Here is a 23,149-nt window from a genome sequence, read left to right as displayed (position 1 = left end):
GCCGCGGGATAGCAGCGTTTTAGCAGGGGCAAACATGCCCCTGCTGAATATAAGCTTAAAAATCCCATTGCAAAATTGCAGTCGCTGAGTGCTTAGCAATTGCAGTTTGCAGTGTGAACTAAGCCTCGAAGGCTTTGCTAAACTTCTATCTATCTACAGTGGTGTGAAAAACTATTTGCCCCCTTCCTGATTTCTTATTCTTTTGCATGTTTGTCACACTTAAATGTTTCTGCTCATCAAAAACTGTTAACTATTAGTCAAAGATAACATAATTGAACACAAAATGCAGTTTTAAATGATGGTTTTTATTATTTAGTGACAAAAAAAGCTCAAAACCTACATAGCCCTGTGTGAAAAAGAAATTGCCCCCTGAACCTAATAACTAGTTGGGCCACCCTTAGCAGCAATAACTGCAATCAAGCGTTTGCGATAACTTGCAACGAGTCTTTTACAGCGCTCTGGAGGAATTTTGGCCCACTCATCTTTGCAGAATTGTTGTAAATTAGCTTTATTTGAGGGTTTTCTAGCATGAAACGCCTTTTTAAGGTCATGCCACAACATCTCAATAGGATTCAGGTCAGGACTTTGACTAGGCCACTCCAAAGTCTTCATTTTGTTTTTCTTCAGCCATTCAGAGGTGGATTTGCTGGTGTGTTTTGGGCCATTGTCCTACTGCAGCACCCAAGATCGCTTCAGCTTGAGTTGACGAACAGATGGCCGGACTTTCTCCTTTAGGATTTTTTGGTAGACAGTAGAATTCATGGTTCCATCTATGACGGCAAGCCTTCCAGGTCCTGAAGCAGCAAAACAACCCCAGACCATCACACTACCACCACCATATTTTACTGTTGGTATGATGTTCTTTTGCTGAAATGCTGTGTTACTTCTACGCCAGATGTAACGGGACACGCACCTTGCAAAAAGTTCAACTTTTGTCTCGTCAGTCCACAAGGTATTTTCCCAAAAGTCTTGGCAATCATTGAGATGTTTTTTTTAGCAAAATTGAGACGAGCCTTAATGTTCTTTTTGCATAAAAGTGGTTTGCGCCTTGGATATCTGCCATGCAGGCTGTTTTTGCCCAGTCTCTTTCTTATGGTAGAGTTGTGAACTCTGACCTTAATTGAGGCAAGTGAGGCCTGCAGTTCTTTAGCTGTTGTCCTGGGGTCTTTTGTGGCCTCTCGGATGAGTTTTCTCTGCGCTCTTAGGGTAATTTTGGTCGGCCGGCCACTCCTGGGAAAGTTCATCACTGTTCCATGTTTTGCCATTTGTGGATAATGGCTCTCACTGTGGTTCGCTGGAGTCCCAAAGCTTTAGAAATGGATTTATAACCTTTACCAGACTGATAGATCTCAATTACAGTACTTTTGTTCTCATTGTTCCTGAATTTCTTTGGATCTAGGCATGATGTCTAGCTTTTGAGGTGCTTTTGGTCTACTTCTCTGTGTCAGATAGCTCCTATTTAAGTGATTTCTTGATTGAAACAGGTGTGGCAGTAATCGGGCCTGGGGGTGACTACAGAAATTGAACTCAGGTGTGATAAACCACAGTTAAGTTATTTTTTAACAAGGGGGGCAATCCCTTTTTCACACAGGGCCATGTAGATTTGGAGGTTTTTTTCTCACTAAATAATAAAAACCATCATTTAAAACTTCATTTTGTGTTCAATTATTTATTAATTATTATTATTTATTAATCTTTGACTAATAGTTAACGGTTTTTGATGAGCAGAAACATTTAAGTGTAACAAACATGCAAAAGAATTAGAAATCAGGAAGGGGGCAAATAGTTTTTCACACCCCTGTATCTATCTATCTATCTATCTATCTATCTATCTATCTATCTATCTATCTATATACATATATATTGGTTTCGCGTTTGTATTTCTCTTTAACTCTTTTGAATAATGCATGGCTAAGGTGTTTATTTGATATATTATTGCATGAGTTTGCTACTATCATTTATATATCGCATAAGGAAATGTTTTTATTTATTAGCATATGCTGACATTACTAAGTACAGACTGATCTCCTACATTAAAGAGACTCTGTAACCAAAAAATCCCCCCTGGGGGGTACTCACGTACTCACCTCAGTAGGGGAAGCCTCAGGATCCCAATGAGGCTTCCTCCTCCGTTGTAGCTGCAGGCAGTCCAGCGTTGGCTCCCACGAAGTGTTCAGCAATCCTCCATAGACAAGCCTGACAAGCCCTGATAAGCTCTGATTTATTTACCTTTCCTGGCTCCAGCGGGGGCGCTATTGCAGCAAACCGTATGGAGATAGGCGGAAATAACCGATCTCTGTCGGGTCCGCTCCACTATGCAGGCGCAGGAGACTTGTGCCTGTGCAGTAGAGCGGGCTGACAGCGATCGGGTATTTCCGCCTATCTCCGAGTGGATACTGCGCCTGCGCTGGAGCCGGGGAGGTAAATATTTACATGCCCGCTGTTCGGAGGGGCACAGAGAGACCGGCGTGGGACACAGGAGGACAGGGGAAGCCTCGATCGGATCTGGAGGCTTCCCCCTAACGAGGTGAGTACCCCCCACGGGAATTTTTCGTAGTTACAGGTTTTCTTTAAAAAAATTTCATCTTTGGTTTTCAAATTGTGCTACTGTGTGCTCTCAGAAATTGAAAGGGAAACTTAAAGGAATTATCAGGCAAATAAAAAAAAAATTAGTTTCACTTACCTGGCCCCATGCAGCCATCCTGTGCCCTCGTAGTCACTCACTGCTGCTCCAGTCCCCCTGCCCGCCAGCTAGTTTCGTAAAAATGTACGTGTTGCACCACTAACGTGTAAAAGTGTATATATTCCTGCACCAACGGGAATGCATAAAAATGTATGCAATGTGGCCCAAACAAAACTAGCTGGCGGGCGGGGGAACTGGAGCAGCAGTGAGTGACTACGAGGGCACAGGATGGCTGCATGGGGCTGGTAGAAGCCCTAGGTAAGTGGAACTCCCTTTTTTTTTTTTTTTTTTTTTTTTTTTTTTTTGCCTGATAATTCCTTTAAGTGAAAATAAACTGATGAGATGAGCAATTGTGTATCCTATTCCAAAAAATGACTTTTAGATATTCCACAGTTTTATGCTGTGTTTAAAAACTTAAAGTAGATTTATTGTTTTATCTCTGCTCAATGACAAGACACAGAACATTTATATTGTGCTTTTCTCAAAATGCCAGTGCTGCAGCCACCAGGGTGCGCTCAGTAGGCAGTAACAATGTTAGGGAGTCTCGCCCAAGGTCTCCTTGCTGTATAGGTGCAGGCCTACTGAACAGGAAGAGCCGAGATTCAAACCCTGGTCTCCTGTGTCAGAGCCCTTAACCAGTACACGTTCCAGCCACTTACCAAAATAGTTAATAGGCAGTGCTTTCCCGGCAAACTTGCCAAGCACTGCCTGCGAATGGCAATCTTACAGCTGTTTGGGGAATCGGGGCCAGGATGAGATTAACATGTAGTACATGTAGTACCTTTCCTATTCAGAACTTGCCTGTGCTCACTTCTATTTTTTTCTGCACTGCAAGATTTGATAGTCCAGTGTTTTCATCTAGGAAATGAGATAGTGGAAGGCAGTTCAGAATGTTGGTCAGCATTCCTGAAAAGTAAAGAGAAAGCAAAACACTTTTATCTGTTTGAAGAAACACATCTACAAACTTTCAGTGCTGAAAATGTCAAACTGGCAATTTGTTTTCTCCCCTGAGAGCTGAATGAATCAGATTCCATCTTGCGCTGCCATGCCTGCTGTTTATGCTTCACATTATAAACTGCAGTGCTTAAATTGAAAGTAAGAATGTTGGACTCTAGGAAAGTTCTATTTTACCATTACTTCTACACATACAGTGCAATTAATAAGTTTATTTTCAGTTCAGGTTTTCTTCAATGTTGAAGTTGCCCAACTTGACCATTAATGCCTGTGTGTTACCTCCTCTGAAAAGCTACATAGGAATTCTTGGAGGGATTTTAAGTGCATTATATTAAAAATATTCAATTTCATATAGACACCAATTGCTGCAATAGAAATCAATTGTATTTGTGATTGTGCCTCTTAAATTGGCGTTTTTTGTATTTGTGATAGTGCCTCTTTAACTACTTAAGGACCGGGGCTGCTTTAACAGATCTGTGCTGCATGGGCTCTCCAGCCCGCAGCACAGATCAAGAATGAGGCAGGGCGATTAGACTAAACCCCCCCCCTTTTTTTTCCCCACTAGGGGGATGTCCTGCTGGGGGGGTCTGATCGACGCTGCTCTGTGTGGCCGAGCGGGGGGGGGGGGGCCTCCTCAATGCCCCCTCCGCAGCGATTTTCCTCCCGCCCCGTCTCCCTCCCTACCTCTCGCTCTGGCTGTGGGCGGCACAGGACGGAGATCCGTCCTGTACCGCCTCTAATAGGCTTTAGCCCGTCAGACGGTGGCGATCTCCTTTGCAGCAGCGCCGTATGGATGTAAACAGCGGGGATTTCTTCCCCGCGTGTTTACAATTAGCCTGCGAGCCGCGGTCGGAGGCTCGCAGGCTGTTCACGGAGACACCCTCCGTGAACTGACATGGAACGGCCGCTTGTCCATGGAAATCCACAAACGACCAGCCGCCGCCTATCGGTGTTTTGGCAAAATAAAAAAGGAAAACGTGCCCACCATTTTGTTTTTCATATCCACACAAAACTTCATCCGCCCACATCCCCCTTCACCCTGGGGTTGATAGCCAAATGTTCTTGAGAATGTATTGACCGTTTTTATTAATAATAGATTTAAAGGACCACTATCGCAGATTGTAAAAATGTAAATAATTAAATATGTATATTTCTCACAGAGTAAAATGCACTATAAATTACTTTTTACTATGTTGCTTACAGTAGGTAGTGAAAATCTGACAGATGTCACGTTTTGAACTAGTGTATTTCATCATGGGGTATTCTCAGTTATTTATTTTTTTTACAAAATAACTTACTAAATGGTAGTTCCTCAGTCCAACGGCCAACATAGGGCGTGATTCACAAAGCGGTGCTAACCTACTTAGCACGTCTAAAGTCTTTAGGCGCGCTAACCGGGGTGCTAAGTAGGTTAGCAAAGGATTTCTCAATCAGATCGCGCGCTAACTTTGCGCGCGCAAAGTTTTATGCGCGCTAAGTCCCATAGGCTTTAATGGGCACTTCGCGTGGAGCGCTCTGTGCAGTGCGCGCGTAAAGCTTTACGCGCATAAAGTTTTACGCGCATAAAGTTTTGCGCACGTAAAGTTTTACGCGCGAAAACTCGTTTAGACGTGCTAAGGGGGTTTTCACAGGCGTGCAAACAGTTAGCACCGCTTTGTGAATCAAGCCCTTAGTGTGCAAAGAGGAAGGGTAGCTGGCTGACCAGGGCTGTGGAGTCAATTGGAGCAATTTTTGGGTACTTGGAGTGTTTAGTTGTGTAATAGAGGCTGAAACCCCTCATTCTCCTGTAGAGTTCCTGCACATTACTCTTAGATGTACCCACAGTCAGATAGTGGTTCTCTAAGATAAGGCATGCCAAAATTGTGCCTGAACTGGATCTTCAAACCAGGGCTGTGGAGTCAGTTAATACATTATTTGACTCTGATTCTTCAGTTTATGGTACCTCAGACTCTGCAACTGAAGGGGCCCAGAGCTGTGGAGGGCCCAATCTACCTATGCTTCCTCCTTCCAATATGGGAGTGGGTGGTGATATTATGATGGTCTCTTTTGTTATATGACTTGAAGTAAACCAGAGACGAACACACATAAAAGATTTATACATACCTGGAGCTTCCTCCAGCCCCCTCCGCATCAATCACTCCCACAACATCTTCCTCCGCCTCAGCAATCGGACCCCTCCGGCGGCATGTCTCCTTAGGGGCAAAAAAAGGAGGTGAGTCCGAACGCTGGGCATTTAAGCTGGGCTGTGCAGAAGGCTGAAAAGGCAATGCAAAAACGAGCCTGGTCTTTAGGGGGGGGGTTACCACTGCGGTCGTCAAGTGGTTAAGATCAGTGTTGCTTTTCCAACCACTCTCTAACATCTGTGGCCAGCAAAACGGATCAGGTGAATTGGGTACCGGTTTGGCCGCCGTGCAGTAGTCCACAACGTTAAATTGCGGTTACACAGTGCCAAGGTGGTGAGTTGGGTGCTAGATACTGGCCGATCGACCAGTTGTTCAGTAACGCATCAGCAATCACTAACCAAAATGGCTACTCCACTTTTACTTATTACTAGCCAATCGGTTATCACAAGCTGAACAGCTAGTACTATGGATAGTAATTACTTTAGGAGGGTTTTTTGTGTTAGCCGTTTGAATGGAAAGATAGTGTTAGACATTAGGAAGGGGTTAGAGTTAGGCATTAGGAGGGGGGTTGGAGTTAGGCATTAGGAGGGGGGTTGGTGTTAGGCATTCGGAGGGGGGTTAGTGTTAGGCATTCGGAGGGGGGTTAGTGTTAGGCATTAGGAGAGGGTTAGTGTTAGGATGTAGGAGGAGGTTAGTGTAAGCCATTTGAAAGCGGGTTAGAGATGGGCATTAGTGGGTAGAGGGGGGTTAGTGTTAGGCATTAGGAGGGGGGTTGGAGTTAGGCATTAGGAGGGGGGTTGGTGTTAGGCATTCGGAGGGGGGTTAGTGTTAGGCATTCGGAGGGGGGTTAGTGTTAGGCATTCGGAGGGGGGTTAGTGTTAGGCATTAGGAGAGGGTTAGTGTTAGGCATTAGGAGAGGGTTAGTGTTAGGATGTAGGAGGAGGTTAGTGTAAGCCATTTGAAAGGGGGTTAGAGATGGGCATTAGTGGGTAGAGGGGGGTTAGTGTTAGGCATTAGGAGGGGGGTTAGGTATTTGGGTATTAGGGGGGGGGGTGGTTTTTGGCATTAGGAAGGAAGTGCTAGTGTGAGAATACGGGACCAGGTAAGTTGATAGTAAAATATTGGTAATACCATACTACTGAGATTTTAAAATGGCCCTCAAGTCATCATACTATCATTGAATAATTGTACAAAATGTGACACTATTTGCAGCAGTTATAACAAAACAGAATGTTTCTTGTAGTTTCTGGTTATTCTCATTTGCAAAATCCTAGAGCACTTAAAGTCATAATTAAATAGAAACTATTGTTTACTGTCAGTGTGTACATTAGTAATGTGACTATAATAGATGCAGATAGTTGCATTTTACCTATTGTGAGATTGTGGCCAGTAACTATTAGAGGACTAGATGCGTAGAGAGGTTCTCAGTGAAGACTTGCATCAGGAGAGGACCAATTAAGCGTAATCACTGTGCAGTGGCATTGGGAAAACCTACATGTGGGATATAATGGGAAATTATGGCAAGCTGTAAATGGAAACAAGTCATTTAAACACCTCCATACATTGATAAGATTCATATTCATGTGATTACAGTTGTGCTTGTATACCGAGTTTTCCTTTAAACAATACATACTGCTGGCATTTGACTTTCCTTAACATGCCGACTTTAACGAGCATAGAAAGGCATCTCTGTAAATAAGGAACGTAATTAACACCTCTGTTTAGTAAATGTCTAAGAGTGCATTGTTTTTGTTCTATCAGCAATTCAGTGGGGAGAAGACAAGCGCCCATTCCACTTTCTATTTTACACTGGCAAGCAGGAGTTTTACTCATTAATGCACGTGAGTATCTTATGCTGCATGATGAATTGTGCGAGCTGTACGCCAAGCATTAAATTACACTGGGGACTTTGTCAAATAGGCTCTGGGTCTCTGCATTTTATTTCCAAGACAATGAGTAAATGCCTAGAAAACCTTTTAGTGCGGGATTTCATGGTGATGCTGAGGAGGGAATTATTTTGATTTGGAGTCTTCCCTTTGCCTGACATTATTTAATAGACTGATTTTCATAGCATAGAGTGAGGTTGCCTAATGCCTGCATATGCAGTTTATTTATAAGGTTTTGGTGGATTGTGAAAAGTAGACTGCACCACACTGTGAGAGGAGGTCCTACCCTATCTTTCCTATTCCTTTGAGGAATATGGCTGTCATATTTATTTCCTTTTAAACAATGCAAATTTTCTGGCTTTCCTGCTGACCCTCTGCCTCTAATATTCATAAGGTACGTACACACGTCTGATTTTTCTGAACGTTCAATCCGGTCGTTTGAACGACAGTTGGACGTCTGTATGTTCGATTGTTAGACTGATAGCAGCAGTTTTGGCTGATGCGCTTGGCGGATCCGTTGGACTTACTGTCGTTGAAACGACAGGTCCGTACATGTGTACAAATGACTGGGAGTCGTTTGTACAAGTAATGGCCATTCAAACATAGTCTTTTGATCAGTCATTTGATCTGGTCCATTGCTCTATCCAGTCCATTGACCAGTCAAACGAGATGTACATTAGCTGACATTAGCAAATCAGCCGTTTTGTCGGTCTGTGCATACAAGACGTTCGAATGACTTGTTGTTTGAATGACAAGTCGTTCAAACGTACGGTTTGAATGACAATCGGGCGTAAAATCAGACTTGTGTACACACCTTTAGCCATAGACCTTGAACAAGCATGCAGCAGATCAGGGGTTTCTGACTGAAGTCTGACTAGATTAGCTGCTGCTGTTTGTTTTAGGTGTGCGACTCAGGCATTCCTCCTCCTCCTTATTCATTTAGTCGACTCCGACTCTTGTCCATATGTACTTTTGCACGCCAGATGTGTCTGTCATTCACTGCTTCTTTTAGCTGTAGCATAGGCATGATCATAGCTTCACATATGCTGTCACTATCAGACTATCAGACACTACTGATGCCAAAAAGTTCAGCAGGATACCAGGCAACTGGTATTGTTTAAAAGGAAATCAATATGGCAGCCTCCATATCACTCTCATCTCAGGTTCCCTTTTAAAATAAACCTGTATGAACTGGAATTTGTCACTGTCCAACTGCACTCTGAAATTGCTCCTAATCTGAAGTTTCGCCTCCCTGGAATGTCTGTTTCCCCTTTTTTATGTTTTCTGGCCACATCAGGTATTTTTTCTCCAGTGCACAGTGTATTCATAAAAGAACTTACAAACACATAAGGCAGGGCATAAGGCTGTTACGCTAGTTAAAAAGACAAAAGTTAGATTACTATAAATGTTCATACAATGCTCTTTTGTGAAAGGAGTAAACTATGAAAACACTCTAGATTTTCATCACCTGGTAAGTATAGGTCTGCCCCATTGTTTGCCTTTCCTTGATTGTACTTATTTGTTCACTGTTGTTCTGCTGTACACCCGCAGCATTCTGCCTCCCACTGGGCCTTCCTTGGTAGTCTCAATAGAATAGTCCAGAGATCATCTCTAAACATTTCACTGAAATAACATGATCAGCATTGATTTAACATCTGTACTCTACATAAGGCCAGCGGTGATGTTAGAGGACTAAGGAGGTCAACATGCTTATTTCCTTTTAAATCCATTTTTCAGGGCCTCAGACACACTATAAGCGCTTTTCTGAGCACTTTTGGAGATTTTCTGAGAGCTTTTTAAAAAACGCTCCCATTGACTTGCATTAAAATCGCAGTAAAATCGCAGTAAAATCGCAATCATGGTAAAATCACACCATTTTACCTCAATTTTAATGTAAGTCAGTGGGAGCCTTTTTTAACCACCCTGGCGTTCTGATTAAATCGCCAGGGTGGCTGCGGGAGGGTTTTTTTTAAATAAAAAAAAAACTATTTCATGCAGCCAACTGAAAGTTGGCTGCATGAAAGCCCACTAGAGGGCGCTCCGGAAGCGATCTTCCGATCGCCTCCGGCGCCCAGAATAAACAAGGAAGGCCGCAATGAGCGGCCTTCCTTGTTTTGCTTATATCGTCGCCATAGCGACGAGCGGAGTGACGTCATCGACGTCAGCCGACGTCCTGACGTCAGCCGCCTCCGATCCAGCCCTTAGCGCTGGCCGGAACTTTTTGTTCCGGCTACGCTGGGCTCAGGCGGCTGGGGGGACCCTCTTTCGCCGCTGCTCGCGGCGGATCGCCGCAGAGCGGCGGCGATCAGGCAGCACACGCGGCTGGCAAAGTGCCGGCTGCGTGTGCTGCTTTTTATTTGATGTAAATCGGCCCAGCAGGGCCTGAGCGGCAGCCTCCGGCGGTGTTGGACGAGCTGAGCTCGTCCAGACCGCTCAGGTGGTTAAAAAGCTCTAATTGGCCAAAATGTGCTCAGAAAAGCGCTTCTAGTGTGTCTGAGCCCTAAGGAGTGAAAAGGGAAGCAGTCCAAATTTTCTGAGCATTATGAACTAAAACAGTGTTTCTCTGATGGAAGTTGAAGAGGATTCAACCAAGAGCTTACAGAATAGTCAGCCCAGAGATGTTTAATGGCTTACAATTCTCATGTACTATTCCAGGATGTACTTGATTGTTCCACTGCAAGTTGTTGTGTAATCTATGTTTCCTCTAACTTCCCATGCAGCTGAAATATTTATCTCTCTCCAAGCAGTGTTTGGGAGACCAGGCTTCAGCTCTGGAGTGTGATTTTCCAATGAGAATTCAATTACACATCTTAAAGGGTACCATCCCCTCTGTTTTTTTGTTGTTGGCCTCCATCCTTTAGCCTTTGGGGTTCTTCTGTATCTTACAAGGCATTATGGAAATCATATTGAGTGGTAGCATTCACTCTGGGAGGATAAAAATTGGGCTTCTGTGGCTTTTAACTATAACTATGCCAATACTCCTCTCCACTTTTCATTGCCACATAAGTTTTATTACCTGTTCAGATGGTTCTAGTGTTACGGCATTAACACTAGGCAGCATATTTACAGAACATTTAGATTTCTACTCACCCAGTGTTATTGACTCACTCTCTCCGGGCTCAGGCCCTTGCACTGACTAGGTGTGCATAGGAAGTATTCTAGGCTCACTCTGGGCTCAGGCCCTTGCTCTCACTCAGTGTGCATAGGAAGTATTCTAGGCTCACTCTGGGCTCAGACCCTTGCTCTGACTAGGTGTGCATAGGAAGTATTCTAGGCTCACTCTGGGCTCAGGCCCTTGCTCTCACTCAGTGTGCATAGGAAGTATTCTAGGCTCACTCTGGGCTCAGGCCCTTGCTCTGACTAGGTGTGCATAGGAAGTATTATAGGCTCACTCTGGGCTCAGGCCCTTGCACTGACTAGGTGTGCATAGGAAGTATTCTAGGCTCACTCTGGGCTCAGGCCCTTGCTCTCACTCAGTGTGCATAGGAAGTATTCTAGGCTCACTCTGGGCTCAGGCCCTTGCACTGACTAGGTGTGCATAGGAAGTATTCTAGGCTCACTCTGGGCTCAGGCCCTTGCTCTCACTCAGTGTGCATAGGAAGTATTCTAGGCTCACTCTGGGCTCAGGCCCTTGCTCTGATTAGGTGTACATAGGAAGTGCTATAGATTCACTCACTCTGTGCTCAGGCCCTTGATCTCTGACTAGGTGTGCATAGGTGTGCATTCTAGGCTCACTCTGGGCGCAGGCCCTTGCTATCTCTAGGTGTGCGTAGGAAGTGTTACAGACTCTCTCTGGGCTCAGGTCCTTGCTCTCACTAGGTGTGCATAGGAAGTGTTATAGACTCACTTTGGGCTCAAGTGTGCATAGTAAGTGTGATAGACTCACTCTGGGTTAAGGCCCTTGCTCTCACTAGGTGTGCATAGGAACTGTTATATACTCTTTCTGGGCTCAGGTCCTTGCTCTTACTAGGTGTGCATAGGAAGTATTATAGACTCACTGGGCTCAGGTCCTTGCTCTCACTAGGTGTGCATAGGAAGTATTATAGACTCACTGGGCTCAGGCACTTGCACGGACTAGGTGTGCATAGGAAGTGTTATAGGCTCACTCTGGCCTCAGGCCCTTGCTATCTCTAGGTGTGTTACAGACTCTCTCTGGGCTCAGGTCCTTGCTCTCACTAGGTGTGCATAGGAAGTATTATAGACTCACTGGGCTCAGGCACTTGCACGGACTAGGTGTGCATAGGAAGTGTTATAGGCTCACTCTGGGCGCAGGCCCTTGCTATCTCTAGGTGTGCATAGGAAGTGTTACAGACTCTCTCTGGGCTCAGGCTATTTCTCCCACTAGGTGTCCATAGGAAGTGCTATAGATTCCCTCACTCTGTGCTTAGGCCCTTGCTCTCACTCGGTGTGCATAGGAAGTGTTATAGACTCTCTCTGGGCTCAGGCCCTTGCTCTCTCTCGGTGTGCATAGGAAGTATTGTAGGCTCACTCTGCGCTCAGGCCCTGGCACTAACTAGGTATGCATAGGAAGTTTGTGTGACTGCAGATGGTATCTTGTGTGTAATGAGCTCTACCTACACTTCTGAACTTATTAATTTACATAGCTTTTTCAGATTGCTGTTTGTTTTAGGTTTCTTTTTCCTACCATTACCAATTTGTACTAATATCCATGTTTTATTTGCCTTTGCTCAGGATTTGTGAATTTGCTGGGCAATTTAAAAGCATCATATTGATAACATTCTCCTTGATGTTCTTTCACACTTACAGAAAAACTCGTTAAGAGCCTGTTAACACTTGTCTGTAATTGTGCAGTAAAACATGAGTTTTAACTGCTTCCAATTGTATTTCATCCTCCAGTCTGATAAGCCTAGTAACTAACTGCATGTCCAGGCCACAAGTCTGAGGGGTAAATACAAAAGAAAGAACCATGGATGTGGTCCAAATATGATAGAAATCCCAGCAATGATAGACATGCTGGAGACCCAGATGCGTTTCACCGGTTGTATCAGAACATCAGTGACCAGCAGCGTGAAGGGAATTGTGTGCTGCATGCCTATAGGTGTACAGGCGACCAATCACAAGATGGTAAGGGCAGAAATCCGCGTTCACAGGCGGGAATTCAAGTCTGGTGCGGAAGTCCATACCACACATGGAAGCTGAATGGAAAAGCGAAAACCTTGCAGGGCAAAGACTGGACTCCAAGACAATGCAGTCCAGTGTGTATAAGTTTGAGAAAGAAGCCAGTGGGGAGAGAAAGAGTTTATGGATCTCTATTTATTGTGTGTGATCTTCAGGCGGTCCAGATTGCTTTCCAGTGTGCCTGGATCAGGTGGTTCCTGACTGATTTCATCATTTTGATTACATCTACCCAAATCTCTAGCTTCCCCTGAACGCAATTCATAATGTTTGATTGTGAAAGCAGAATAAGTTGTAATGTGATAAGGGAGGTGGAGAATTTTGGCTGAACTGACAGGTGGAGTGTGACTTTGTACTCCTTTGAACAGTACAAATCCATGTCTAGTTGTTGTTTTTATGGTACAATCAATAACTCCTACTGAAGTGTATATATCAGTGGCCTTTTATTTTTTCCTTTATATTAGACAAATAAAATCAGTGTTAGTCGGGTTCGTCTGTAAGGCCTCTCCTTAAAGGGAACCTAAACTGAGAAGGATATGGATTTTTCCTTTTAAATTAATACCAGTTGCCTGGCGGTCCAGCTGATCCTGTCTCTAATACTTCTAGCCACAGCCCCTGAACAAGCATGCAGGTCAGGTGCTCTGACTGAAGTTAGACTGGATTAGCTGCATGCTTGTTTCAGGTCTGTGATTCAGCCACTACCGAAGCCAAAGAGATCAGCAGGACTGCCAGGCAACTGGTATTGTTTAAAAGTAAACATCCATATCCTTCTCTGTTAAGGTTCCCTTTAAAGCTTCCGGGCTGCCATAGGTCCATATTGGTTGCCTGAGCAGAGGGGAGCCTGGGAGGGGGGAGGGGGGGGGGGAGTTTAATGCTGTTGCCCTTGGGGTGGGGAGACAAAGCACCCCATTATTCTAAAGGGCCTAAGGTCTACTGGGTGTGTGTGTGTGTGTGTATGTATGTATGTATGTATGTATGTGTACATACATACATACATACATACATACATACGTGTGCTGATTGTACACACGTGTGCTATTTTGGTGTGTTTGTGTGTTTGTTGGTGCTTTTTCTCAGATACATAAATGTGTATGTATAATGTGTTTTTTAATGTAAGTTCTGTTGTTATCATTGACCTTGAGCAAATGAGTTTCCATGCCCTGGCAGAAATGAAAGGGGTGATAAATGCAGAGAGTGCCTTTGCTGAGTAATGGAGCTGCAGCACACACTTTCCACAGAGGTTTTTCTCTCCTGCTCAGCCTCCGGCAGCCGCAGGACCCCTGCTGTTCATTTAAATAGGTATGTCAAATCTGCCTGGAGATGCCGCCGGTTTGATCTGTGGTAATATTTGTGAAGGTTCCATATGGACTTGAGCCCCCTGCAGTGCTAAGAAATAATGTACAACGCTTCATGGTGCAGACGCAAATTTCCTCTGAAAAAGGATGCAGTGCTGCGTTTTAGCTGTCGGAGTGGATGATGGAGAGGACGCGCTAGGCCTGTCAACTCGTTACACGGATGGGTTGCACGCAGCGAGGCTGTGGAAAATCTGTGCCTTTTAACTTTTCTACTTAATCACGGTTGTAGTATTGCCTTTAGACTGTATGCTACATTAATTCTCTTCCTGCCTTCCGCCTCTCATCCCAACTTTCATGGGGGAAAAAAAAAATAGAAAAAGTCTAGCATGCAGGTCTTGTCGAGGCCTTATCAAACAGCTGTCATCCTATGAGCCATTTGCATTTGTTTTGGCTGAAACAGAGCAACCCAAGGGCAAGATGTGTTTGTTGCGCTCCATCATAATAAAGAAATTACACATTTTGGAAGGAATAAAGCTTTTATTTGTAGTGTTTGTGCTTCTGAACCATTTAACCCCAACACCTCTGGAAGCCTCATGTCATATACAATGCTAAAAGCCAGCAAGTACCTCTGGAGTATAACCTGCTGGGAATAGCAATACTGACTTCTAATTACAGTTATAAACAAGGTTGTTTATTAAACTGTGTATTATATTTCAGCTGTTATTAGGGGAAAAGGCTCACTGTCTCAGAGTCACTTAGTTCACTACTTTTCCTATTTCTTCTAATGTTAATGAGAGATATCTTTTTTTTTTTATAGGGTCATTCAAGGTAAAATGGTATTGCAATTCATTTTGAGGACTTAAAGGGAACCTAGAGCAAGAGGGATATAGAGGCTTCCATATTTATTTCCTTTTAAACAATGCATAGCCCATGGCTGTCCTGCTGATCCTCTGCATTTAATACTTTTAGCCATAGACCCTGAACAAGTATGCAGATCAGGTGCTCTGACTGGATTAGCTGCATGCTCATTTATCACATGACAACATCTTACTGGCAGGTAATGTCTGTGGAAAGAGATGCATTTTTGGCGGTTGAAAACAGCTGCTGTTTTTTTCCCACAATGCAACAAGGCTCCCACAGTGTGATGTGGTGCTGACATCACAATGTGGGAGAGGTTTCACCACAATATCAGCCATACAGAGCCCACTGATGACCCGTTTGAGAAATGGAAAAGATTTATCATGGGAAAGGGGCTATTCGCTACTAATTGGGATGAAGTTCAATCCTTGGTTACGGTTTCTCTTTAACCACTTCCCGACCGCCTAACGCACAGGGGCGGCCGGGAAGTGGAGCCCGCAAGGACCAGCTCACCCACAGAGGCGGCGGTCCTTGTAAGGGTATGGGCGGAGAGGTCGCGTCATCCGTGACGGGATCCTCCGCCGGCGCCTGTCTCCGCTCACCCGCCGCAACATCCCGCCGGCCATACGGAAGCGCCGGCGGGATGTTGACCCCGCGATCGCTGCATACAAAGTGTATAATACACTTTGTAATGTTTACAAAGTGTATTATACAGGCTGCCTCCGAGGGACCACCAGGGCAGGCTGCAGCCACCCTAGGTCGCACCCAAGCACACTGATTTCTCCCCCCCCTGCCCCAGATCGCCCACAGCACCCCTCAGACCCCCCCCCTGCCCACCCCCCAGACCCCTGTTTGCACCCAATCACCCCCTAATCACCCATCAATCACTCCCTGTCACTATCTGTAAACGCTATTTTTTTTATCCCCCCCCCCTGCCCCCTAGCCCCTCCTGATCACCCCCCCACCCCTCAGATTCTCCCCAGACCCCCCCCCCCCCTGTGTACTGTATGCATCTATCCCCCTGATCACCTATCAATCACCCCCTGTCACTGCCACCCATCAATCAGCCCCTAACCTGCCCCTTGTGGGCAATCTAAACACCAACCCACGCCAATAGATCGCCCGCAGATCCGACGTCAGATCACCTCCCAAGTGCAGTGTTTACATCTGTTATCTACCCTAAACACCCACTAATTACCCATCAATCACCCCCTATCACCACCTGTCACTGTTACCCATCAGATCAGACCCTAATCTGCCCCTTGCGGGCACCCAATCACCCGCCTACACGCTCAGATTGCCCTCAGACCCCCCTTATCAATTCGCCAGTGCATTAGTTACATCTGTTCTTCCCTGTAATAACCCACTGATCACCTGTCAATCACCTGTCAATCACCCATCAATCACCCCCTGTCACTGCCACCCATCAATCACCCCTTGGCACTGCCACCCATCAATCACCCCCTGTCACTGCCACTCATCAATCAGCCCCTAACCTGCCCCTTGCGGGCAATCTGATCACCCACCCACACCAATAGTTCGCCCGCAGATCCGACGTCAGATCACCTCCCAAGTGCAGTGTTTATATCTGTTCTCTACCCTAAACACCCACTAATTACCCATCAATCACCCCCTGTCACTGCTACCTATCAGATTAGACCCCTATCTGCCCCCAGGGCACTCAATCACCCGCCCACACCCTCAGAATGCCCTCAAGCCCCAGCCCTGATCACCTCGCCAGTGCATTGCTTGCATTTATTCCCCCCTCTAATCACACCTTGAGACACCCATCAATCACCTCCTGTCACCCCCTAGCACACCTACCCATCAGATCAGGCCTTAATTTGCCCCGTGTGGGCTCCTGATCACTCAGCCAAACACTCAGATCCCCCTCAGACCCCCTTCCGATCACCTCCCCAGTGCATTGATGGCATCTATTTTCCCCTCTAACCACCCCCTGAGACACCCATCAATCACCTCCTGTCACCCCCCAGCACTCCTATCCATCAGATCAGGCCCAATACAACCTGTCATCTAAAAGGCCACCCTGCATATGACCGGTTCCACAAAATTCGCCCCCTCATAGACCACCTGTCATCAAAATTTGCAGATGCTTATACCCCTGAACAGTCATTTTGAGACATTTGGTTTCCAGACTACTCACGGTTTTGGGCCCGTAAAATGCCAGGGCGGTATAGGAACCCCACAAACTGACCCCATTTTAGAGAAAATACACCCCAATGTATTCTGTTAGGTGTATGACTAGTTCATAGAAAATTTCATTTTTTGTCAAAAGTTAGCGGAAATTGATTTTTTTTTTTTTTTTCACAAAGTGTCATTTTTCACTAACTTGTGACAAAAAATAAAATCTTCTATGAACTCGCCATACACCTAACGGAATACCTTGGGGTGTCTTCTTTCTAAAATGGGGTCACTTGTGGGGTTCCTATACTGCCCTGGCATTTTAGGGGCCCTAAACCGTGAGGAGTAGTCTAGAAAACAAATGCCTCAAAATGACCTGTGATTAGGACGTTGGGCCCCTTAGCGCACCTAGGCTGCAAAAAAGTGTCACACATGTGGTATCGCCGCACTCAGAAGAAGTAGTATAATGTGTTTTGGGGTGTATTTTAACACATACCCATGCTGGGTGGGAGAAATCTCTCTGTAAATGGACAATTGTGTGTAAAAAAAAAATCAAACAATTGTCATTTACAGAGATATTTCTCCCACCCAGCATGGGTATGTGTAAAAATACACCCCAAAACACATTATACTACTTCTCCTGAGTACGGCGGTACCACATATGTGGCACTTTTTTACAACCTAAGTACGCTAAGGGGCCCAAAGTCCAATGAGTACCTTTAGGATTTCACAGGTCATTTTGCGACATTTGGTTTCAAGACTACTCCTCACGGTTTAGGGCCCCTAAAATGCCAGGGCAGTATAGGAACCCCACAAATGACCCCATTCTAGAAAGAAGACACCCAAACGTATTCCGTTAGGAGTATGGTGAGTTCATAGAAGATTTTATTTTTTGTCACAAGTTAGCGGAAAATGACACTTTGTGAAAAAAAACAATTAAAATCAATTTCCGCTAACTTGTGACAAAAAAATAAAAACTTCTATGAACTCACCATACTCCTAACGGAATACCTTGGGGTGTCTTCTTTCTAAAATGAGGTCATTAGTGGGGTTCCTATACTGCCCTGGCATTTTAGGGGCCCTAAACCGTGAGGAGTAGTCTTGAAACAAAAATGACCTGTGAAATCCTAAAGGTACTCATTGGACTTTGGGCCCCTTAGCGCAGTTAGGCTGCAAAAAAGTGCCAATCATGTGGTATCGCCGTACTCGGGAAAAGTAGTATAATGTGTTTTGGGGTGTATTTTTACACATACCCATGCTGGGTGGGAGAAATACCTCTGTAAATGACAATCTTTTGATTTTTTTACACACAATTGTCCATTTACAGAGTTATTTCTCCCACCCAGCATGGGTATGTGTAAAAATACACCCCAAAACACATTGTACTACTTTTCCCGAGTACGGCGATACCACGTGTGGCACTTTTTTGCATCCTAACTGCGCTAAGGGGCCCAAAGTCCAATGAGTACCTTTAGGATTTCACAGGTCATTTTGAGAAATTTTGTTTCAAGACTACTCCTCACGGTTTAGGGCCCCTAAAATGCCAGGACAGTATAGGAACCCCACAAATGACTCCATTTTAGAAAGAAGACACCCCAAGGTATTCTGTTAGTAGTACGGTGAGTTCATAGAAGATTTTATTTTTTGTCACAAGTTAGCGAAAATTGATTTTTATTGGTTTTTTTCACAAAGTGTCATTTTCCGCTAACTTGTGACAAAAAATAAAATCCTCTATGAACTCACCGTACTACTAACGGAATAACTAGGGTGCAAAAAAGTACATGTGGTATCGCCGTACTCAGGAGAAGTAGTATAATGTGTTTTGGGGTGTATTTTTACACATACCCATGCTGAGTGGGAGAAAGATCTCTGTAAATGGACAATTGTGTGTAAAAAAATAAAAAAATTGTCATTTACAGAGATATTTCTCCCACCCAGCATCGGTATGTGTAAAAATACACCCCAAAACACATTATACTACTTCTCCTGAGTACGGCAATACCACGTGTGGCACTTTTTTGCAGCCTAACTGCGCTAAGGGGCCCAAAGTCCAATGAGCACCTTTAGGCTTTACAGGGGTGCTTACAAATTAGCACCCCCCAAAATGCGAGGACAGTAAACACACCCCACAAATGACCCCATTTTGGAAAGTAGACACTTCAAGGTATTCAGAGAGGGGCATGGTGAGTCCGTGGCAGATTTCATTTTTTTTGTTGCAAGTTAGAAGAAATGGAAACTTTTTTTTTTTGTCACAAAGTGTCATTTTCCGCTTACTTGTGACAAAAATTTATATCTTCTATGAACTCACTATGCCTCTCAGTGAATACTTTGGGATGTCTTCTTTCCAAAATGGGGTCATTTGGGGGGTATTTATACTATCCTGGAATTCTAGCCCCTCATGAAACATGTCAGGTGGTCAGAAAAGTCATAGATGCTTGAAAATGGGAAAATTCACTTTTTGCACCATAGTTTGTAAACGCTATAACTTTTACCCAAACCAATAAATATACACTGAATGGTTTTTTTTTAATCAAAAACATGTTTGTCCACATTTTTCGCGCTGCATGTATACAGAAATGTTACTTTATTTGAAAAATGTCAGCACAGAAAGTTAAAAAAAATCATTTTTTTGCCAAAATTCATGTCTTTTTTGATGAATATAATAAAAAGTAAAAATCGCAGGAGCAATCAAATAGCACCAAAAGAAAGCTTTATTAGTGACAAGTAAAGGAGCCAAAATTCATTAAGTGGTAGGTTGTATGAGCGAGCAATAAACCGTGAAAGCTGCAGTGGTCTGAATGGAAAAAAAGTGGCCGGTCCTTAAGGGGGGTAAAGCCCACGGTCCTCAAGTGGTTAATGCAGACCTGTGCTAAGACAGTAAAAAAGCTAGTACTGCTAACCTTATTCTAAACATGGTAATTGCCTAGCTGTTTGATTGGCTTCACTGGTTTCTGAATGGCACTTACAATATGCAGCTAGTTTAAATGGTGGAAAGCAGATTAGAATAACATCTAATTGACTCACTTGGTCAGTAAGTTAGAAATTATGAAAGACAGAGGATCGCTATGCTCGCCAGCTAGAATTTTTTAGAAGATCAGCAATAGCAGTTATTCATAATGTTTAGTATTGGTCTGCTGAACTGAGAGGGCTATGGTGGCTGCCATATTTATTCCCTTTTAAACAATACCAGTTGCCTGGAAGTCCTGCTGATCACTTTGGCTGCAGTAGTTTTTGACTTGCACACCTGAATCAAGCATGCAGCTAATCTAATCATGTAACTTTTGCCTGTTTTTTGATTGGCAAAGGCTCTGTAAAAGTTCTAAGAAATGCTTCAACTGGTATTGTGGTTAATGTCCAAGGAACTGTCCCCAGTGGCATGCTGAACTCTGTGAAATTGCACATGTTAAATTCAATGGCCACCGACTTTAGCGGTTAATAACCTAAGGGCTCCCCATTGATTCCTTAATAAACCAATGGGGATCCTCCTGATCCCCATTGGTTTATTAAGGAATCAATGGGGAGCCTTGGAACGAAATTCAAAGATGCTTTTGCATTGTTATACTTAGTATAGCTGAGAGCTCCATCCTATGCAGGTGCTCCACTGCAGGCTTCCTCTGTCTTCCCCACCTGCCCACACCTATCGCAGCCACCTATGCTGGCCCCATGGGTGCACTAGGTGCTAGCATGTCACCCCCGACAGGTGTGGTGGGCGGGCAGGACAGTGGGAGCCAGCGGTGGAGTGTCAGAGGACAGCGCTCTCAGCTATACTTAGTATAGCTGAGAGCTGTGGCAGGCGTCATGTGTCAGTGACCAGCGGAGATCTACAATCAAGTTCGCAAAAAAAGAGGATATTGGCGTGGGATCATTTTTGAGGATATTGGCGCGGGAACAGTTTTTTTTAAAGGTGCTGGTACGTATTTATGGTTAATTAATATTCAAGTACTTTTTTCATGGTTGTGTTTTTATTTCATTTAACTCTTTGTGGAAATGGGTAAGGGTTTTATGTACTCTATACTCATTTCTCCTGGGGAGGGGTGGGCATCTGGGGTTCCCTTCTTAAAGGGGACTCCCAGGTGCCATCATGAACCCCCCAGGACGTCGGCAGCCCCCACCTTCTCCTGGAGCACCGGAGGTGGGGAAGAGCCCCTTGTCCATGGATTGGACAAGGGCTCTGGGGGAGAGGGGGAGGCTTGGCCGCCCCTCTCCCTCAGGGCCCCCCATGCCATGGACCATGTGGGCTAATCTAGCTCAGGGTGGAAGTCTCACGTGACCAGGACTCCACACTCTGGCTATCCCAGCCTACATGAAGGATGAGGGGTTAAAGAGGCTGGGGGGGGGGGACCCCGTTTTCATTTTTTTTATTTCTCACACTCTGTACGTGTGTGTGTGTGTTCTCTCTCTCTCTCACTCTCTCTCTATCTATCTATCTATATATATATATATATATATATATATATATATATATATATTCACCTCCCTGGCGGTATGATTATTTCCAGACTTTATGGTCTTTTTAAAAAGTTTCAGACCCTAACATCAGGGGAAAAAAATCATGCCACAAGAGCCTCTGCAGCAGCCCCTGCTCTCACTCACCTCCCTAGGCTCCAGCACTGCAGTTTTACCTACGTCCTCCAGGTGGCTCTGTAACTCTGTAGTGAGATTGATGACCGCGATCTCACCAGAGTGATTCGGAGGACAGAAAGGAGAATGGCTACCGTTGTCTAGATCCCCAGGGAGGTGCGCTCTATACCCTGCATTGAGCTCCCAATGGATATCCCGAGCTACACTCCTCTTGTTCCCACTGCCCTCCTTAAAGGATACCAGAGCCCAAAATAAGATGAGAAACAGGAGGAAAGGGGGGGGGGGGTGATTTAGAAGACATGTATGGTGAGCTGTCCTGATGTTCACCGTTCCCTCCGTTCTCGTTTTCTGCCTCCTCGGGTACCTGTAATTGCCCTGTGACCTCCATCTTCCGGACTGCTTGGTCTGGATCCAGTGTGCCTTTGCTGGCTGGGCTGCACGCGTACTACAGCACGCAACTGCGTCCGAAAGCGTTCTGCACATGACGTCCTCGTGCAAATTTTGTGTTTCTAGCACTTAAGGGGGCTTTGCTATTAACCGTGAAAGTCGGCGGCCATTGAAACATTTCCCACACTCAGAACGAGAACTTTAAAATTGATTTTCTCAAAAACAAGGTCTTCATAAAAAAATACAATTTACCCGCTGTCCTCGTGCAAATTTGGTGTTTCTAACACATAAGGGGGCTTTACTATTAACCTCCCTAGCGGTATGGACAGAAATGTCTGTTCAAAAAAACATGCTGTGAACAGTATAAACATGCATACACATCAATACTCTCCTGCACTGTATACTAGACCCTTGCTTGACACATTTTGGCAAGTTACAGGAAAAAAAAAGTTTTAAAAATAAATTTTATCACTGTTTGCACAGAAATCCTGGGGAAATTGAACGCTGGGAAGGTTAACCGTCGGCGGCCATTCATATGCCATTTAATTCTATGGAGCCTGCTGTGCATGGCCAGTTTGCGAACCGAAAATTTGATGTTCGCTACATCACTATTAGTCAAAAGTAGTGCTGAATACTGCCAATGTGGGTATTTTTATTTCTCCATAAAGTCGCCAGTAATTTTTTCCAAAGTCACCAGTCATAAAGTAATTTTTTTCAAAATGCGATGAAGTCATTGGGCATGCAAGTCCTCATTTTTCTGTAAATTTGTTTATTGCAAAAATATGAGATGGTTTTGCAGCTATTTCAGCTCAGGCTAAAATATGCATTTTGAAGAGAGAGACTTTAGTGAAAGTTTGAGCTCATCCCTAGTTGAGAGCATTCAATCCTGGATCCCACAGCCCTGAAACAGAAGGCTCATTTTTATGGTTATACTATCTAGCTTATGGGGAGAAAACCGAATGAATGAAAATTAAGACCATGCACAATTTTTTAAGGCACATTAAGTAAATAAGAAAACCCCCTGCTGTTCTAACTTTATCAGTACGGGCAAAACAATTATGAAATAAATGCTTAGCAGACCATAAGAGATACAAATGCACAAAG

The 23,149-nt window shown here is 44.5% G+C and overlaps 1 protein-coding gene across 1 annotated transcript in view; it reads left to right on the top strand.

The window, feature by feature from the left end:
* MRPS9 (mitochondrial ribosomal protein S9) overlaps positions 1–23,149 on the top strand; it is a 138,872-nt gene that overhangs the window by 50,012 nt on the left and 65,711 nt on the right. Inside the window, exon 5 of the mRNA XM_068265285.1 lies at positions 7,522–7,601. Coding sequence (XP_068121386.1) covers positions 7,522–7,601 — 80 coding nt within the window. The remainder of the gene's footprint in view (positions 1–7,521; positions 7,602–23,149) is intronic.

This window comes from Hyperolius riggenbachi, chromosome 2 (assembly GCF_040937935.1).
Source record: "Hyperolius riggenbachi isolate aHypRig1 chromosome 2, aHypRig1.pri, whole genome shotgun sequence".
Classification (NCBI taxonomy): Eukaryota; Metazoa; Chordata; class Amphibia; order Anura; family Hyperoliidae; genus Hyperolius; species Hyperolius riggenbachi.
The sequence above is the reverse complement of the archived record's forward strand: the minus strand, read 5'-3'. Positions and strand labels throughout refer to the sequence as shown.